Source organism: Cheilinus undulatus, linkage group 17 (genome assembly GCF_018320785.1).
Source record: "Cheilinus undulatus linkage group 17, ASM1832078v1, whole genome shotgun sequence".
NCBI lineage: Eukaryota > Metazoa > Chordata > Actinopteri > Labriformes > Labridae > Cheilinus > Cheilinus undulatus.
This window is the reverse complement of record NC_054881.1, coordinates 40,453,636-40,471,390: the sequence shown is the minus strand read 5'-3', so window position 1 is coordinate 40,471,390 and position 17,755 is coordinate 40,453,636. Positions and strand designations below refer to the sequence as shown.

Below are 17,755 nucleotides of genomic sequence, written 5' to 3'. Positions count from 1 at the left end.
GTGCTTTTTTAGACATCCAGTGAAAATGTGTGATTTCTTACAGATCCTCGCTCAAACTTGTTGCTGTTCGTCTCTGACTTGCTGAGCTTCCTCTCCCCGGTGTCTCCCAGGTCCCCATAAATCGTGAGGAAAACATTGGCATCAGTTCCAGCCCCGTAGACATCACCTGTCATCACTGACACTGTGTATGTGTGTGCTGTAGAGGAGATGATCACAGGCATTGGTACACAGTGCAGTGGTTCAGGAAAAATTATTACAGTTTAAAGACAGCTATCTCTGTTTCACTGTCATGCCTCAGTAGAATTGTCTAATTTCTAAACTAATGTCAGTAATTTGGGAAGACAGGACAAAACAAGGAAGTAAATCCTGCATGAGAACTTCTGCACTTTTCTGTCCATGATCACAGCTGAGGGTATTGAACTCCATACTCTCCAGGGCGTCCTCCACCTCCACTTCAGTGACTTTGAGGCTCCCGTCTCGTGACAGTTTCTCAGTGATGATGTCAGATGGCACCAGCTCTCTCACTGTCTCTGCATCATCTTCTGACTTGGCAAGCCAGCGCTCACAGGGGAAGATGACGGTCTCTGAACCCTACAGAGAGAGAAAGAGAGACTAGGATGTCATTAGGAAAGAGGACTGGTAAGCAGAGTCAGTGTGAGAGACATAAACTCAACAAATCTATATGTGAGTAGAACATCTCCACCTACTGACCAAACACAGCGCTTGTTGTCACCGGGAGATGAGAACAAACTGCTGATTCTTCACTATTCGGTTTTGTATCTCCTCTTATTATCACAGGCAGGTGTAAGAACTTCTGTACCGTTTCTAAGTAATGTGCATTACTGTGCAAGACTCATATGCAGTTTTTAGATTTATTGCTTTAGCAGTGTTACTGCAGTTCTTCATGCTACTCCTCCTGGAGGATCGCTTTGAGAATGGATTTATTTTTGAGCATGACAACAGTCGTACTGACACTGCTGCAGCTGTGAAGTCATATCTGGAGAGACATAAAGCTGATTAACGGTCAAGGTGTGTCCAAAACTGAATACTTTAATATTAAACATACAAAGTATGATGTCAAATCCTGTAGGTAGTATTTTCCAGATTCATAGTATGCATTTACACATGTACAAAAAATTAGAATATCATGTAAAAGTTCTTTTTAGATTTATCTCAACCAAAGTAAGATATTTCAGTTTAGGATGCACAATATTATTGGTCTGATATCGGTACTGGCCGATATCAAAATTTCTGCTGATATTTACAGTGCTTAACAAATTTATTCGACCACCACCCAAAGTAAGGTTTTTGCCACAGCTGCCCTAAATTAACAGCACTGGTAATTACCAAAATCATTTTTTATGTTTCTGCAATGGTTAATACACCAATATGTAGAGGTTCTTTAACCCAAATGATATTTTCAATACTAAAATATAATTATTATTGTTATCCATGAATTTTCAAATTGACTGATTTACAGAAAACTCAAGAATAGAAAAGCACATTATTATTTCTTGATTAATATGTCAAATTATAGTTATTTACTTGCATTCCTGAACAGAAAAATGAGTTTTAATGGTTGAATGTTATGCTTGATTCATTTCTGACTTCTCAGAGAAGCCCAGTGAGCCGGCTCAAATTTGGGTGAATTCAGTTTGAAATTCCTCATTCCTGTCCAAAATAAAAAAATGTGGAGAGCTCACTGAAAATGAAAGAGTCTGCAATAAAGCACTTCATGATGCTGGATGGTCTCTAAGACAAATATGACAGGTGGTCTGATAAATTTGTTAAGCACTGCACATCCAATATTTGACCATGTATTTTGGCATATATCGACTGTAAATTTTGTCCATATAAACTAATAAATTAGTGGAGTTTTAGGGTAAACTGACAGTCAGTATAGGTCTATTTCTTTATTTATCCTAATTCTTTAAACTTTTAGTGTTTTTAAGGAACAAAGTGTGTTTCTTTGGTCATCCTCAAACCTTAAAGTGTGTCCAAAAGGACTGAAATTTCTTGTCCAAAGAGCGTATTGAAATATCGGTATCTATATCGCTATTGGCTAAAATGAATCTGTAAATAATGGCATATAGGATATTGGCAAAAATCCAATATCGTGCATCCCTAATTTTAGTACTTTTTTGTTTTAATCTTGATGATTACAGCTTTCAGCTCATGAAGATCAAAAATGCACTTTCTCAAAATATTAGAATATTGTGGAAAAGTGCAATTCGCAAAGGTTTCCTGGGCCTTCATTCTCCAACTCTGGCTCAGTTCACACAACCACAATCATGGGGAAGACTGCTGACTTGACATGTCCAGAAACAGTCATAGACACCCTTGACAAGGAGGGTAAGCCACAGAAGGTCGCTGCTGAAAGGTCAGGCTGTTCTCAGAGGCTGTATCAAAGCAGATTCATTGTAGGTTGACCGGAAGTGAAAAGTGTGGTAAGAAAAGGAGCACAAGCAACAGGGACGAGCTCGGCCTTCAGAGGATTGTCAAACAAAGCAGATTCAAGAACTTAGGGGAGCTTCAGAAGGACTAGACTGTGACTGGAGTCAGTGGGTCAAGAGCCACCACACAGACAGGCCAAGGAAATGGACTAGAAGTGTGGTGTTCTTAGTGCCAAGCCACATCCGAACCACAGACATCATCAGCATCTCACCTGGGCTGAGGAGAAAAAGAAGTGGACTGTTGCTCTGTGGTCCTGTTTTCAGATGAAAGTAAATCAAGCAATACATTTGTAAATCAAGGTCCCAGAGTCTGGAGGAAGGTCTGAGAGGCCCAGAATCCACGTGCTTAAGTCCAGTGTTTCCAGTCTCCACAGTCAGTGATGGTTTGAGGTGCCATGTCATCTGCTGCTGTTGGTCCACTGGTCTTTATCAAGTCCAGAATCAACGCTGTCAGCCCTCTACCAGGAGATTTTGAAGACCTTCATGCTTCCATCTGCTGAGAAACTTTATGGAGATACTGATTTCCTTTTTATCTGTCCACAGTGAAGCCAAAACTACCAGAAACTGGTTTGCTGACTACGATGTTTGATTGGCCAGCCAACTGGTCTGACCTGAACCCCATAGAGAATCTCTAGCAAAATGTCAAGAGGGAGAGACACCAGACTAAACAATCCAGATGAGCTGAAAGCTGCTATCAGAGCAACCTGGGCTTCATAACCCCCCAGTGTGTTGGACCCCAGGAAGAATCTCCAATGCTTGATCGACTTCGAGCCACGTCACAGATGCAGTAATTTGAGCAAAGGAAGCTCAAACCAATTACTGAAGGCATAAATGAGAAGAATTTTCCAAAAGGTCAACATTTCTGTATCATAAATCCTTCTTGGACTGATGTTTCTTTCTATTCTATTATTTTGAGATGGTGGATTTTTGTGAGCTAAAATCAAAACAAAACAAAAAAGTCTTGAAATATTCAACTTTGTATGAAATAAATCTAGAATATATGGAAGTCTCACTTTTTGAATAACATCACAGAAAAAAATGAACTTCCACATGATATTCTAATCTTTGAGATGAAACTGTAACGCTTGAGCATGTAGTAGGCAGAGAGTCTGTGGTGTCAGACACAGCCCTGGAAAGAAGTTAAAGATAAAATATCTAAAGGAAAAGTCTGGGATGTGCTGAAGGAGTGTGGTATTTTTAACTAGAGGATTTCTTTGAAAAACTTTATAAAAGTCTGAGTTAAAGATAAACTAAGTGCAAATGAAGGTCAGGCTTTTGCCTGTAGAAGCCAATTTATTCTGAAGTTTGTGTTTTCTTTTATGTTTGTTTACATAATTCCTCTATTTTCTGGCTGTATTTTTTTAAGTCTGAGTTATTATTGCAGTATGATTGACATTAAACTTTAGCAAAAATGACAGAGCTAGTGCGGCGCTTAGACTTGCAAAATCTGAGCCTGTCAACAATCCTGTCTCTGCGCTCTGCAGTTCCTTTGACCTCATGGTTTGATTTTTCTCTGATATGCATTGTCAGCTGTGAGGCCTTCTATAGGGAGGTGTGCATTTCCAAATCAGGTCCAATCAGTTTAATTTACCACAGATGGACTCCAATCAAGGGGAAGAAACATTCCTCCACCTTTTGTCTTTAGTACCTTTCCTTTCCTGAGCAGACGTCTGATCTCCACTCGGTCCAGATGCCAGCCTGGGTTGACCCCGCGGTTGTCATGGCCGATGCGGATCTTCTCAATTACATCCCCCACGTCTTCTAGCTGTGCAGAAATATCACTAAATAAATAATGCATTGAAAAAAACACACTGTCCTGGTTTGCAGAGTTTGTTGCATGCACCTCTTCTGCTAATAAATTGTTTATGTACCTCAACAATAAACATGTCCTCAGCTCCTCTCTCAAAGTACATCATCCTCTCCCTCTTGTTGACGCACAGAGACTTCTGCTGGGTGCAAACTGCATCCCTCCCGTACAGGACAATAAAGACATCTGCGTCTGTGCCAGCTCCGAATACGTCGCTTGTGAAGGTTTTAATCTCATAGGGTACAACTTCAAAACAAACACAGAACAAACTGGGTGTTAAAATCTTATTTTTGTAAGTATTTTTTAGAGATAACAGAGTTTGATTTACATGGTGTGTAAAGCTCTGTCTGAAGAGGATTAGGAAAAAGGTCCCTGATGATGGCGCCATCATCCTCCCCTCTGTCCAACCAGCGACCACAGGGGAACCGCAGCTTTTGTCCAAGAGACGGAGCATCGATCTCCACCCAGTCAAGGAACCAGCCTGCTGATCCACCTCCTTAAACACCAACACAAATTATTTTAATGACACTTGTAGATGTACAGTGCCTAAAAACTATTCACCTCCTTGGATGCTCTACTCTTTTATAAATCAATTATGGTCAATATGGCTTTTGAACAAAAAAATAATGTCTAAGTGAAAACAGATTTCTACAAAGTGTCAATTAAATAAAAATATATAGCGTAAAATAAGCAACTGCATGCATATTCACCCTCTTCAAGTCAGTATTTAGTAGCTACACCATTGACTGCAATCAAGGCACTGATTCTGTGTGAATAGATCCCAATCAGGTCTCTAGGACTGCTTTGAAATAAATCTTTGAAATGCAGATTCATTTTACCCTCCATCTATACAAGCCATACAGGGCTGGCTGCTGAAAAGCATCCCCACAGCATGATGCTGCCACCACCATGCTTCACAGTGGGGATGGTCCATTTTGGTCTCATCAGGCCAAAGAACTTTCTCCTACTTGACCATGGAGTCTCCCACATACCTTTTAACGAATTCTAGTCCAGATTGAATCTGAGTTTAGTTAGTCATAGGTGTCTTGGTGGCCTCTCTGACTAGTCTCCTTTTTGCACGCTCACTCAGTTTGGGGTCGTCCTGATCGAGGCAGATTTACACATGTGACATATTCCTTCCATTTCTTGATGGATTTAACTGAACTCTGGGGGATGTTCAGAGCCTTGGAAATGTTTTTGTATCCATCCCCTGACACCTTTCAATAACCTTTTCTCTGAGTTGCTTATGTTCTTTTGACTTCATGGTGTAATGGTAGCCAGGAATATTGGTTAACCAGTGACTGGACCTTCCAGACATAGGTGTCCTTGTGCTGTGATAAATTCACTGTAGCCAATGATCCTCATTTCACTTTTCAATTATGGGACTGCTAGCACCAACTGGCTAGACCTCTGTTGAATTCTGTCACTCATTTTAAAGAGTGGAACATTTATGCAGTCACTTATTTTTCCTTATTTAACTGACATAACTCAACCCAAACCCTATAAGGGTGAAACATCCAATGTGATGAATACTTCTTGTAGGCACAGACTGACTTTTCTTCATTATTCTCAACACATGCATGAGTCCGTCCTTCCGTACCACAATTGTCATGTCCGACACGTAGCTTCTTCAGCGGTCCGATGTCCACAGCTTCAACAATGAACTCATCGATCATTCCCCGCTCAAACTTATTCTTATGAGTCTTTGAGGATTTCAGGTTTATTATCCCTGCAGATAAAAGCATCAAACAGCATTTTATATTAAAAAAAAAAAAAAAAAAAAAAAACATTCACAGGGACAGCGAAGCTTAAAGGAAATGTCAGTAAAAACCTGTGTCATCCTTGGTGCCGTACAGGGTCATAAAGACATTAGCATCAGTCCCTGCATACTTTTTGTCACCAGTTTTTATCCTCATTGTGTATGTCGTTGACATGGCTGAAAAACAGATAAACCACAGTTAATCAAATACTGCTTGTATTTTTTTTATATATTTAATGATAAAAATATTGAATGTTGAGGTGCCACTTTGATTCTTCACTACAGGGCAGACGGATTACCTTTCTGTTCCAGACCCAGTGTGGCTTCAGAGTCCTCTTCATCATCATCCACTTTCCTCATAAAGGCCTCATCCACAGGAACAAGCTCTCTGGCAAGTTGTCCGTCATCCTCATCAACAGCCAGCCAGCGTTTACATGGGAAAAAATACCTACAACACAGTATGTATAATATCTAAGTAGTGCCCACTCTTGTTTTGGCATTGCAGTAATTTTAAGTCATTTTGTAGGACTGTCAAATCTTCCTATGTATTCTCACAGTTTATATTTATTCTGCAGTCACTGCAGAAAGTACAATTTCACACCACTAGGTGGAGCTCTGCAGACATTTTACATGAGAAGATACCATCTACCATGAAGGATTATACTAAGCTGTGACATTAGTGTGTGAAACTTTCCATAGGGGTGTGAAATCTTTGCTTACGTGAAGCATTAGTGATGACTCACTTTTTAGTAATAATTGGTTGTATTATTGAAATGATGTGTAAAGATTTAGTTACAGGTCTCAGGTAAAGTGAATATGAATCCCTGCTCTCTGACGCCATCATGACTCACGTAGTATCATCTTTGTTGTCCACAATCTCCACCCGGTCCAGAAACCAGCCGGCGCTGGCCTGGCTGTTGTCGTGTCTGATCCTCAGCTTCTTCAGGACCCCCAGGTCGACCGCTGTGATGTTGAAAATGTCCTCCTGTGTTACAAATGGGGAACAAAAGGCTACAGGTCTTAGGTTAGCAGTCTACGGAAACATTTAAATTATTTATTAAACCTTTATTTAACCTGCAAGGCTCTTTGTAAACAGAATTATCAGTAAGAATTACAGATAAAAGTCTTGTAGGACATACAGAAAACTCTTGATGCTTTGACACTTTTCATGACATTGTGTTGCATCATTATTCTTATCACTAATAATGTAAAAAAAAAAAAACCTACAGGCTTCTTAACTAAACACATTATTTATCATGGTTTTTAATCAAAGCTGCTGCAGCAGAAAGACAATAGTGACAAAGAGACTTGTCTTAATTGCAAAAATTCATTGGCAACATTTCAAAACCAATATAATGCCAATTATTTTGTGCAGTTTAGAGAATGTCTGCAATTTTTAGTAATCAAAAATCCATTTTTCGGTGCCTTCAACTTCTATTTTTGTTGCTGTATTGAAACAGGGATCAATACTGATTTATTTTTAACAGTATGCTACTCTGAAGATCGCAGTGCTGATTCCAATTCTATTGTATTTTGCCACCTTTTCTTTTGTTGTGTTGCTGCAATGCCAGAATTCCTCTCTGGGATCAATAAAGTAAAACCATATCTAATACACAGGGACTGGATGCCGTTAATGGGGCAGGAGCTCCAAATGGATTGTGTTACATTAAAAATAAAAGCCCTAAAATAGATTAGCAGTAAAAGACAAAGAGGCTTGCACTGTAAATTTGACTATGTAAATGCCAAGGCCTTTATTTATCCCAGTCATTCACTGGACATAAGTATCTTAAAAACTCTTTCTGTTTGCAGTGAAGCATCTTCTGGACCTGGACTCATTTTAACACCCTAATATAAGGGGGGCTTTTTTAATAATTACTCTGCAAAAAGTTAGATCTGTCTTTTTCCTTCTTAACAGAGAAAATTTAGGTCTAACAGAACAAAACTCACCTTGCCTTTCTCAAATTTGTTTAGGTTGTTTGACCTCCTGAGCTGTCGCTCTCCTGTGTCGCCAGTCTCTCCATAGACATTGATGTAAACATTGGCATCAGTCCCCGCCCCCCACATAGTCCCAGTGAAAACATGGACCTCATATGAGTTAACTGAGAAAAAACAATTAGGCATAAATAAAGGACATAAACACAGCAGCTGATAACTCAATTTAACATCAAATCAGGTGGAACAAACCACCTAGCGAATAAAAATTTCATGCACTACTTACCCTCCAGTTCTTCATTGTCCTCCGTCAGCAGCTCCACCACAATCTCCTTGTCCTCCTCGTCTCTGGCCAGCCAGCGATTACAGGGAAAAGCATAAGTCTCCACCACTTCCTGCAGCTGTTCAACAATCTCCACCTCACTCTCTTCATCCTTTTTCTTCTTTTTCTTGTCCTTCTTCTTGTCTTTCTTGGTGTCCTCCTTCTTCACCTCAACCTGCACCATAGCCATCGTTAGCCGTTTGATGTCCACCGTCTCCAGGAACCATCCGTCTCCGATGCCCTTACCGTCATGGAAGATACGTATCTTGTAGATCTTACCGACATCCTGAGCCTCAATCTGAGTTGTAGGTATAAAAAAGTTGTCAGGACAAGAACCTAAATCTCAAAATAAACAGATGTAACACAGTTAAGGCTTTACTCCAACCTTGAAGATCTCAGTGGTGCCACGTTCAAAATTGTTGGAACGACTCTTTAGAGTGAGAACTTCAGTTTTTCCTTCCTCGCCGTAGATCTGACAGAAGACGTTTGCATTGGTGCCACCTGCACGCACGTCCCCCGTGACGACTGTTACTTCATAGTTGATCACTGAAAAGAGGGCGTTACAGTATTAGATCTTAGAGGAACATTATAAAAAGTCTGTGAAACTCTTCATGTATGAGCCTGCTAACACCTGCTAGAGGTTAGATTTGCTGCCCAAGTCTAAGACTGGCCTGACGTGTGACTTGGCCTGACATGGCCCACAGTAGAAAGCAAGGTCAGGACATCGAGTCAGACATAGCAGCATAAATAGATTTTCAGGATTTGTCTGGTTATTCTTGTAATTACTTCAGGAAAAGCTTCTCTCATGCAGACCCACTGTTTAAATTACAAATAGAGACGCTCTGCCCAGCTCCTCTGGTCACATCTCATGAATTTAGAAGTCTTTTCCATAAGACTACACTCTAAACGCAGACTGCAGCCATCTGTTAATAAACTAATTTGACACACGTGTCCAGTGCACAGTGATGTCTGAGATTCGTCTCTTCATCTTCACTGCTCTTTTCAACATCAACAATACAAAGGCTATGTCTGAAACACATGCTTCTGCATTCATCCATCATGATCTCTTCTCATTAAACTTTGTAGTTGAAACTAGGGATGCACAGATGCATCAGAAATCTGCAAACAATGTGGGATTGATATAATGCTTGTAGCAGATGTTTTTCTGTTGTTCTTAGAGATGAACTGATTGCAAAAATTAGGGATTATACTGGTCCCAATGTTTAACACAGCAATTTAACTGATGCTGATATTATATTCATTACTTCTTTTGGAGCAAGACTCCTAGTATGCCTACATTTTCTCTCCTTTTTGAACATGAAACAGACCTGAGTTTGTCCAACAGGTCACTTCTTCTGCACTGTTGATGTTAAACCGATGCATCTGTGCATCCCAAGATGTAATGTATGAATTTAAAGCTGGCATCCAGCATACCAAACGGCTGATTCAGAGGAGATTTACTATTGATCAGAGGATGTGACCTGTTGGTGACCATTTGGGTGGTCAAACACGTCCCAACTTAGTGCTGCACTGCTCTGGCCTCCTGATGGCCATCGTTCAGGCCTATGCCAGGCCCATGCCCCATCTCGCCAGGAATCTTCCCAGCCGACCCCTCCACAATACACACAGCCACTCTCAGCGTATCAGGACCTGGGCACCCAGTATGCTGTGAGCTGGATCAGGCCTGGCGCCTGTAGAAGTCCAGCTTCTGTTCCTGTATCAGGTAGCTGACCTTTCCCATCCCCGCTCGCCTCAGCACCTCAGCATGAGACACGCGGTCCTGCCAATAATACCAAAAAATGTGCCTAAGAGAAGTTGTCATGAAAGAGTCCAATCAGGGCCTCTTTTGGACCAAAAGACTGACTTTTGTCCGTATGCTCAGATACCAGGAATGCCACACTGTCTCAGCCTCACTATGGGAGTTTAATCCAAGAGAAGTAACAAGAATATTAGCATTGGTATTAGCCCTGGTTTTTACAATCGTTACCTTGAGTTTCAACGTCAACTTATTAAAAATGTCAGGTTTGGATCAGGTTTGGCTGGTCAGGCTGGAATTATTGGCCCTGATTTAAGCACTAGTGGAAGGGTCACCTTATATGCATGTAAACACCAGGGGTCAACAGGACCTAAGTTGTCGTTATTTACATTTTTCAATCTCCAAGACCTCGCTGGGATAGATCTCGACTTCCACTTTTCCATCAGCTTCATCTTTGCAGAGCCAACGGTGGCTTGGGAACATATACTGCATCCCATGAACCGGAACAGAAATCTGCACGCTGTCCAGAAACCATCCAGCCCGCAAGCCCTCATTAGTGTGACCAATGAGGAGACGGTTGATCTGTTAGCACAAAACAACACACAAGACTTTTAAAAATCAATTTGTATACACATCTGAAACACAAACTCAGTTTTAAGAGTCAGAAGAACTTGCCCGTCCGATATCAAAGGTGTCTATGGTGAAGATGTCAGTACGAGCCGTCTCAAAGTAGTTCCTGAGGTCGTTGTCAGAAACCGCCAGTATCATCTTGTTAGTGTCGCCCTTTTCACCGTACAGCTTGACAAACACCCTTGAGTCTGAGCTGGCCCCGTTAACACTGCCCGTCTTGATTGCTATGTGGTAGCCCACATCTTAGGAAGAAGGAAACGTGGGATTATGCCATTTCTAAAAGCTTTAATAAGAATTGTTTCATTACTTAGATAGCTTAAAATACTAGTGTTTTAATTGTACTCACTAAATAGACGCAGACCATCCCCAGCTGGAACTAACTCACGAACAATTTGTCCATCATCCTCATTGCGATCCAACCACCTGAAAACATGACATAACACATGAGCATGATTAGACTATATCCAGATAAAAAAAAAAAAAAACAACCCCCCCCCCACAAATTTAAAAAGAGTTCCCCTTAAGCATGAACATGTCTAAAAATTATATTTTCATATTACTTTTAATCTAATGCATGAGTTTTTATTTTGAATAACTACAACATTTAACAAGTCTGAGATATAACAGAACACGGCCAGCACAAACAGCACAAAACACTCCAATTACTAATTGTTTTGTGCTGGGAGCTACAAAACCTTTCCCTTTTAGCAGGACAGACAGACAGACAGGAAGAGACTCTTTCCAGATGTAACACTGCACCTCAGCCTTGTGGGTTGGCTCCAGTTACTGTCAGAGCTGGCTGAACATTGTGCACTTAGTGCCTATTTGTCAAGGCAAACTCATCCATCACCTGCCTAACTGCTTAAACACACGCTACTGAACTTTGGCCACCTGGTTGGTGTTATGGTGAGCCGGGTACAGGGGGATTAAAATAAATATTTAACTTTTATTCAACATAAAAATGGAAAAGTATATTTTTCCACTAATGTAGACAAAACAGTTTTGCTCCTTTGCAATGACAGACAGAAGGGCAACATTTCTTTGCAAAAATCTGCCTTCATTAATGTCAAATCAAGCTAATAACTTCTTAAATGTTTAATTTAAGTGTAAATTGACTTTTTTTGACAGATTTGGGATATAAATTTGCTGTTTCTTCCCAGTTAATTCAGAAGGTATTCGGACACCAAGCCTGATACTACAGTTGAAAAAAACAACATTTTCATTCTCATTAATCTGCACTTATTAAACCATCATGACAAAGTCAAAAAAGATCTTCTGGAAATTTTTGCAAATGTTTAAGGAATCAAAAAACTAAAATTTCACACTGACACAAGTGTTCAAACCCTTTGCAAAAACACTGTAAATTCAGCTCAGGTTTCTTCCATTTCTCCGGATCTTTGCTGAACTGTTTCTACACCTTGATTGGAGTCCACCCGTGGTAAATCCAATTGATCGGACATGATTTGGAAAGGCATACAGCTTTTTAATAGAAGCTCTCACTGATCAAAAGCCAAGCCATGAGGTCAAAGGAGCTGCCTGCAGATCTCAAAGACAGGATTGTTGCAAGGCACAGATCTTGGCTTTTTATGTGGAGTGTTTTGCACACTCCAGTATCTTTCATGCATTTTGCTCCTAAGAGAATCTTCCACTCTGCCATAGAGCCCAGATCTGTATAGGGTGCAGTGATGGTTGTCCTGCAACTTTGTCCATCTCCACATAGGTTCTCTGTAGTTCAGCCAGAATGACCTTGAGGTTCTTGGTCACCTCTTTTACTAAGGCCTGTCTCCCCTGATCGATCAGTTTGGCTAAGCTCTTATAGAAGAGTCCAAACTTCTTCCAAATGAGAATTATGGAGGCCACCGTGCTCTTGGTAAGCTTCAGTGCAAGAGAACTTCATTTTTCATCCTTCCCCAGATCTGTGCCTGTCAACAATCCTGTCTCAGACCTCTGCAGGCAGGTCCTTTGACCCCATGGCTTGATTTTTAATTTGTAAGGCCCAAGGTTATAATAGTTAACTAAAACTAACTAAATAACGAAAACTAAAATTCCAAAATCATTTTAGTTAACTAAAACTAAATTAAAATGGAACTTTACCAAAAAAAAAAAAGAAAAAAGAAAACTAACTAAAACTGTATGTGTGCTTAAAAAACTAACTAAAATGAAATAAAAATAGAGACAAAATATCCTTAGTTTTAGTCTTTGATGCAACCAGACTGACTGCCACCTACACTCAAGACTGGGGAGTGTAAAATGGCCTGATATGATTGGTTAAGACTTTGCACAATGGTAGTTTTATGTCTGGGGTTGTATTCAAGCATTATCTAAAATGATAAATAAAATGATGAGTGAAGAGTAGCCTGTTTGAATATGTTTTTAAAAATGTATGATGTTCACTCAGCCCTTGACATGTATTTGAAAAACTGTAAAACTAACACTAAAACTAATAAAAACTAGACTAAAATGAAGCATTATTGCCAAATAAGATCTAAACTAAACTTACAAACCAGCAGTAAAAACTAATTTAAACTAAACTGAAATCAAACACAGGAAGTGAAAAAAAAATAAAAATCAAAACGAATAAAAAATCCCAAACTATTACAACCTTGGTGAGGCCTTCTATAGAGAGGTGTGTGCCTATCCAAATTGTGTCCAATAAATTTATTTTCACCACAGGTGGACTCCAATCAAGGTGTAGAAACATCTCAGCAAAGATCCAGAGAAATGGGAGGAACCTGAGCAAAATTTTAAGTGTTTTTGTAAAGTGTCTGAATACATATGTCAATGCAATATTTCAGTTATCTAAAAAAAGCCTAGGAAACAGTATAGTTATCTTGATACTCCCTTTCCATAAGCACTGAACAGTACTGCTTGCCTGTCACATGGGAATTCAACGGCTGCGCTCTCCGGCTGGCCCTCCTCCCTGACCATCACCTTGTCGAGGTACCAACCACAGCCTCCGCCGCGGCCATCATGGCCGACACGCACTCTGCGTACCGGACCCACAGACACAGCCTCAATGAGAAACTCGTCATGCTGAAGAAAAAAAACACAGAAACCCTTACTTTAGCAGTCTGTTAAGACATCAATCATTAATGCTCTTTCTTCGCTCTGCAGTAACGATGCGCTCACATTGCCCTTTTCAAATTTGTTGACGTTGTTTTTGCTCGTGATCATGAGGCGCTCCCCTGTGTCACCAAGGTCACCAATGACGTTGAGGAAGACCGTAGCATCGGTGCCGCTGCCGCCAACGTTACCGGTGCAGATTGTGACACGATACTTGATCACTGAAAGGAAAAACTGATAAATCATTTCAAAAGTATTTATGACTGAAAACATGCAGTTTGCTCTACAATGGCACTAGATTTAAAAAAGAAAAAAGCCTCATTCTCCCAAGTGTGTTCCTCACAGGGCAGTGGTTCATCGATGACCGTACTGGTGGCTGGAATTTCTCTGACGATCTCGTTGTCATCTTCATTGATGTCCAGCCAACGGCCACAATCAAAAGAATATTTCTCCATCGTCAGGGTTTTCAGCAAAGTGAGCTGCAAAAAACAACAGCCTTGTGTTTCTCTATCAATATCTCTTCTTCATGATCTAGCCTTAAAAGGTCAAAATTAACCACGATCTTATTCTGTAAAGCTACTAGGTTTGGTTTCTTCTCTGTGAAACGAGTACAAGATTAAAATGTTAATCAATTTACAACTTGATGAAAGAGAAGACATTATACAGCAGAGCTCACAGCTTATACTGGGTCTCACCTTCGCTAAATGCCAGCCAGCGAATGGGTGCCTCTTCTCATGCCAGATGCGCACTTTCAACAGTTTTCCAATATCAGGCATTTCAATCTACAGACAACCAAACACTGTAAAATTACAACTGGTATCAAGTATCTGAAGCCCAAATGTTATTACCTGGGGACCTCTGATAATATACAATAATAGTGCAAGACGTCTGTGCTTTCATTCATATAAACTGACCATATCTTTAATGTGTACAGTAAAAATACCTGAAACATTTCATACCAGCACACGTGTAGCAGCTTTGACAACAGTAACACAACCTTAATCAGCATCTCCATTATATTAGGTGGTCTTTTGCTTTCTGTCTTTTTTGGATGAGTTGTTCTGCACCTTTTCCAGTCCAAAATAATAGACTGTGTTCTGGACTGTACACAGGTTTTGATACATACGGGCCATTTATGGTGCTTTATCTCCTACTAATTTGGAGTTAGTTCATAAATAACTTTAATTTCTTTCATTAACACTGTTGAATTGAACATACACCATACACTATTATCTAATTTCACCACCTTTTCTGCCAATTTCTGCCAATTTGAAGGAATTATGCCACTTTTCAACCACTTTTCAACACTTTTATCTACCACCTTTTGACACTTTTAATCCATATATGCAACTTGTTCTGCCCATTTTCCATTTTTACCTCCGCCAAGGAGGTTATGTGATCACGTGGGTTTGTTCGTTTGTTCGTTAGTTAGTTTGTTAGCAACATAACTCAAAAAGTTATGGACGGATTTTGATGACATTTTCAGGAAATGTCAGAAATGGCATAAGGAAGAACTGGTTACATTTTGGGACTGATCCAGATCACCGTCTGGATCCAGGATTTTTTTAAAGGATTCTGTACTATTGGGAGATAGGGCTAATGGCGGAGGTCTGCGCTGTTACCACTTTACACCAGGAGATGGCGGACATGAGTAACTTCAATCCCAGCAGCATTTGTGGGTGTGTTTCTATTCAGTTTTGGAGTTTATAGAGTTTGAAAGACGCACGCCCGGTCGAGGAGACGAGTCGGAGCTTAACAGAGAGAAGACAGTGAATTGTAGCGAGAATACTCTCAATGCTGGGAGGAAGAGAGGAATATTCACCCTTTGCCATGACTTCCAGTCGTCCTGTGAGACCATGGATGAGACTGTCAGTGCATCTGTTGGCACCAGCAGGCAATGCTTCCACCATGACAGTCAACCCATAGCAAAGCCAATGCTTTGCCTCACTGCATGTTCTCCCCACCGGGGAGGGAGTAAACAGCAAATGCTGTGGTGGGGGGCACATGGGGAAGGATCTAGTTTACCCATATTTTTCTCTGCCTCCCATTTTTGTCTCTTTAAACATAAAATGCCACTTTAAACCTATCTATGGAACTTTTAGCAATGAAGGACAATGAAGAACTGGAGACACACAGTGTCTACACTGCTGTAAGCACTACTTAATTGTGTGTTGGTGTGCCAGTAACACTCTGCAATCCTCCACCGAAGCCCAATTCAAATGTGCCACTTTTATTGCAGTTCCTGGTCATGATGCCACATTTTTTCTGGTCCGTGTCAAAGAACTGTGGATTACTATGAAGTGTGGAGGCCCCACCTTCTGACTACTTCCAAGTTGATTCTGGGGTGAAGCATGAGTGCATCTTAGCCCTTATGCTCCCCTATATTTGCAAAGTGCCAAACCCACATATGCTCCCATACCTGACCTGACCTGTGTACAAGAAACCGCAGCAACTGACTCAAGGTGTATCATGTTAGACATGGAGCTGATACTGAGCAGCAGTTGATTATACTGCATTTACTGCAAAGAAGAACAGGCAAAACATAAATGGTTAGCTAAATACACTTGGCTGCATAGTGTCTCTGGTTAACTGTATGTGTAGACTGCATAAAGGCATGTCACCTGCAAAACCCAAGATGCAATACTTGTTCTATGAAGAACATGTCACACCAAAGTAAGGGGGTAATTCCTAAATCATGAGAGTCCCCAGGTAATTCTAATCACTAAAGATTAATGCTTTAGTGCTGAAAGGAGCTGTACATGCTTGATTAAGGAGACAGGTCGGGGCTTACCATAAATTTATCCACCTGGCCTTGTTCAAAACTGTCTGAATTGTTTTCCAGTTTGATCTCATCAGACTTTCCCTTCTCTCCATAGATCTGCAGAAACACCTGAGCATCAGTTCCTGCACCTTTAATATCTGATGTCCAAATCCACAAGGACCAGGGGTACTCTGGAGGAGTAGAAGAGAAGTGCGACGTTAAAAGGGCTTGTTTTGGGGCACAGATGGACTTGTGGTTAGGTCACAACCCAGGTAAGCAGGCAGAACAGGTTCAAGTCTGGCCTCAGTTTCTGGCTCTATCCACTGTCTTATCTCTCCAATTAAAAAGGCAAAAGAAAGCCTCAAAATAAATCTTTTAGAAACAGGTCTTGTTTAAATAAGAGACAACCATGTTTTAAGAGGCAGAATTCCATAAATGGTGAGTTTAGGGAAATAGAAAATATGTGATTTGCTTTGATTGTTTAGGCTGATTGACCCACTTTTCTGTTTTTTCTGTCGGAGGGAAACCATCTCATACAGTTCCCTCTCGATCAGTCCGTCTCCTTCGTCCTCATCCAGCCACATCCCACATGGAAACGTCTGCTCAATCCCAGTGAAAGGACAGTATACCACCACCTAAAATAGAAAGATATGCTGGGTGAGTATAGAAAATTAATGTGAGCTCCCTGTGAATCAAAAAAGGCAACCCCAAAACCCCAGATGTTAAGTACCTTCTCACAGTACCACCCGGCACCCACAGCCCCATTGTCATGACCGATGGTGACCCTGCTGAGCGGACTGATCAGCTCACATATCTCCACATTGAAAATGTCAATGAGGGCGCGCTCGAAAGAACCACCCTCCAGGAAGATTTTGCCGCTGTTTTTTAAGCCCTTGAAGCCGTGCATGACCATGTGGATCTTTGAGTTGGTGCCAGCTCCCCTCACATCTCCAGTCATCACTTGCACATTGTAAACGATGCCTGAGTAGGTAATGGAAAGTGCATTTGAAATGATATTTTGGAAAAATTTGAATAGAAAAGGCTAAGGCTTGTTTATTCCCTCACCCATCGGCTGCATGGATCCAACTAGAATATCCCTCTGTATTTTACCATCAGCTTCATCCAGCGCAAACCACTGATTCACAGGGAACTCATACATTTCTTTATTCCCCATGTCATCAATAACAACCTAGAAAGACACATTATGATTTAATTCATGAGTGTAAGATTATACCGGTCACACGTATATATATAAGGAGATTTTTTGCATGC

At 40.7% G+C, this 17,755-nt stretch overlaps 1 protein-coding gene across 1 annotated transcript in view; it reads right to left on the bottom strand.

Moving 5' to 3' along the window:
- The window catches only part of LOC121525485 (lipoxygenase homology domain-containing protein 1-like), a 51,583-nt gene that overhangs the window by 16,346 nt on the left and 17,482 nt on the right, over positions 1-17,755 (bottom strand). Inside the window, exons 7-29 of the mRNA XM_041811515.1 lie at positions 17,549-17,672; positions 17,214-17,464; positions 16,983-17,118; positions 16,514-16,674; positions 14,418-14,504; positions 14,066-14,201; positions 13,789-13,943; positions 13,532-13,692; positions 11,006-11,082; positions 10,705-10,901; positions 10,419-10,611; positions 8,659-8,819; positions 8,238-8,571; positions 7,967-8,118; positions 6,871-7,004; positions 6,319-6,467; positions 6,092-6,196; positions 5,861-5,989; positions 4,589-4,756; positions 4,325-4,506; positions 4,102-4,218; positions 429-591; positions 42-196 (exon numbers count right to left, since the gene is read on the bottom strand). Coding sequence (XP_041667449.1) covers positions 42-196; positions 429-591; positions 4,102-4,218; positions 4,325-4,506; positions 4,589-4,756; positions 5,861-5,989; positions 6,092-6,196; positions 6,319-6,467; positions 6,871-7,004; positions 7,967-8,118; positions 8,238-8,571; positions 8,659-8,819; positions 10,419-10,611; positions 10,705-10,901; positions 11,006-11,082; positions 13,532-13,692; positions 13,789-13,943; positions 14,066-14,201; positions 14,418-14,504; positions 16,514-16,674; positions 16,983-17,118; positions 17,214-17,464; positions 17,549-17,672 — 3,627 coding nt within the window. The remainder of the gene's footprint in view (positions 1-41; positions 197-428; positions 592-4,101; positions 4,219-4,324; positions 4,507-4,588; positions 4,757-5,860; positions 5,990-6,091; positions 6,197-6,318; positions 6,468-6,870; positions 7,005-7,966; positions 8,119-8,237; positions 8,572-8,658; positions 8,820-10,418; positions 10,612-10,704; positions 10,902-11,005; positions 11,083-13,531; positions 13,693-13,788; positions 13,944-14,065; positions 14,202-14,417; positions 14,505-16,513; positions 16,675-16,982; positions 17,119-17,213; positions 17,465-17,548; positions 17,673-17,755) is intronic.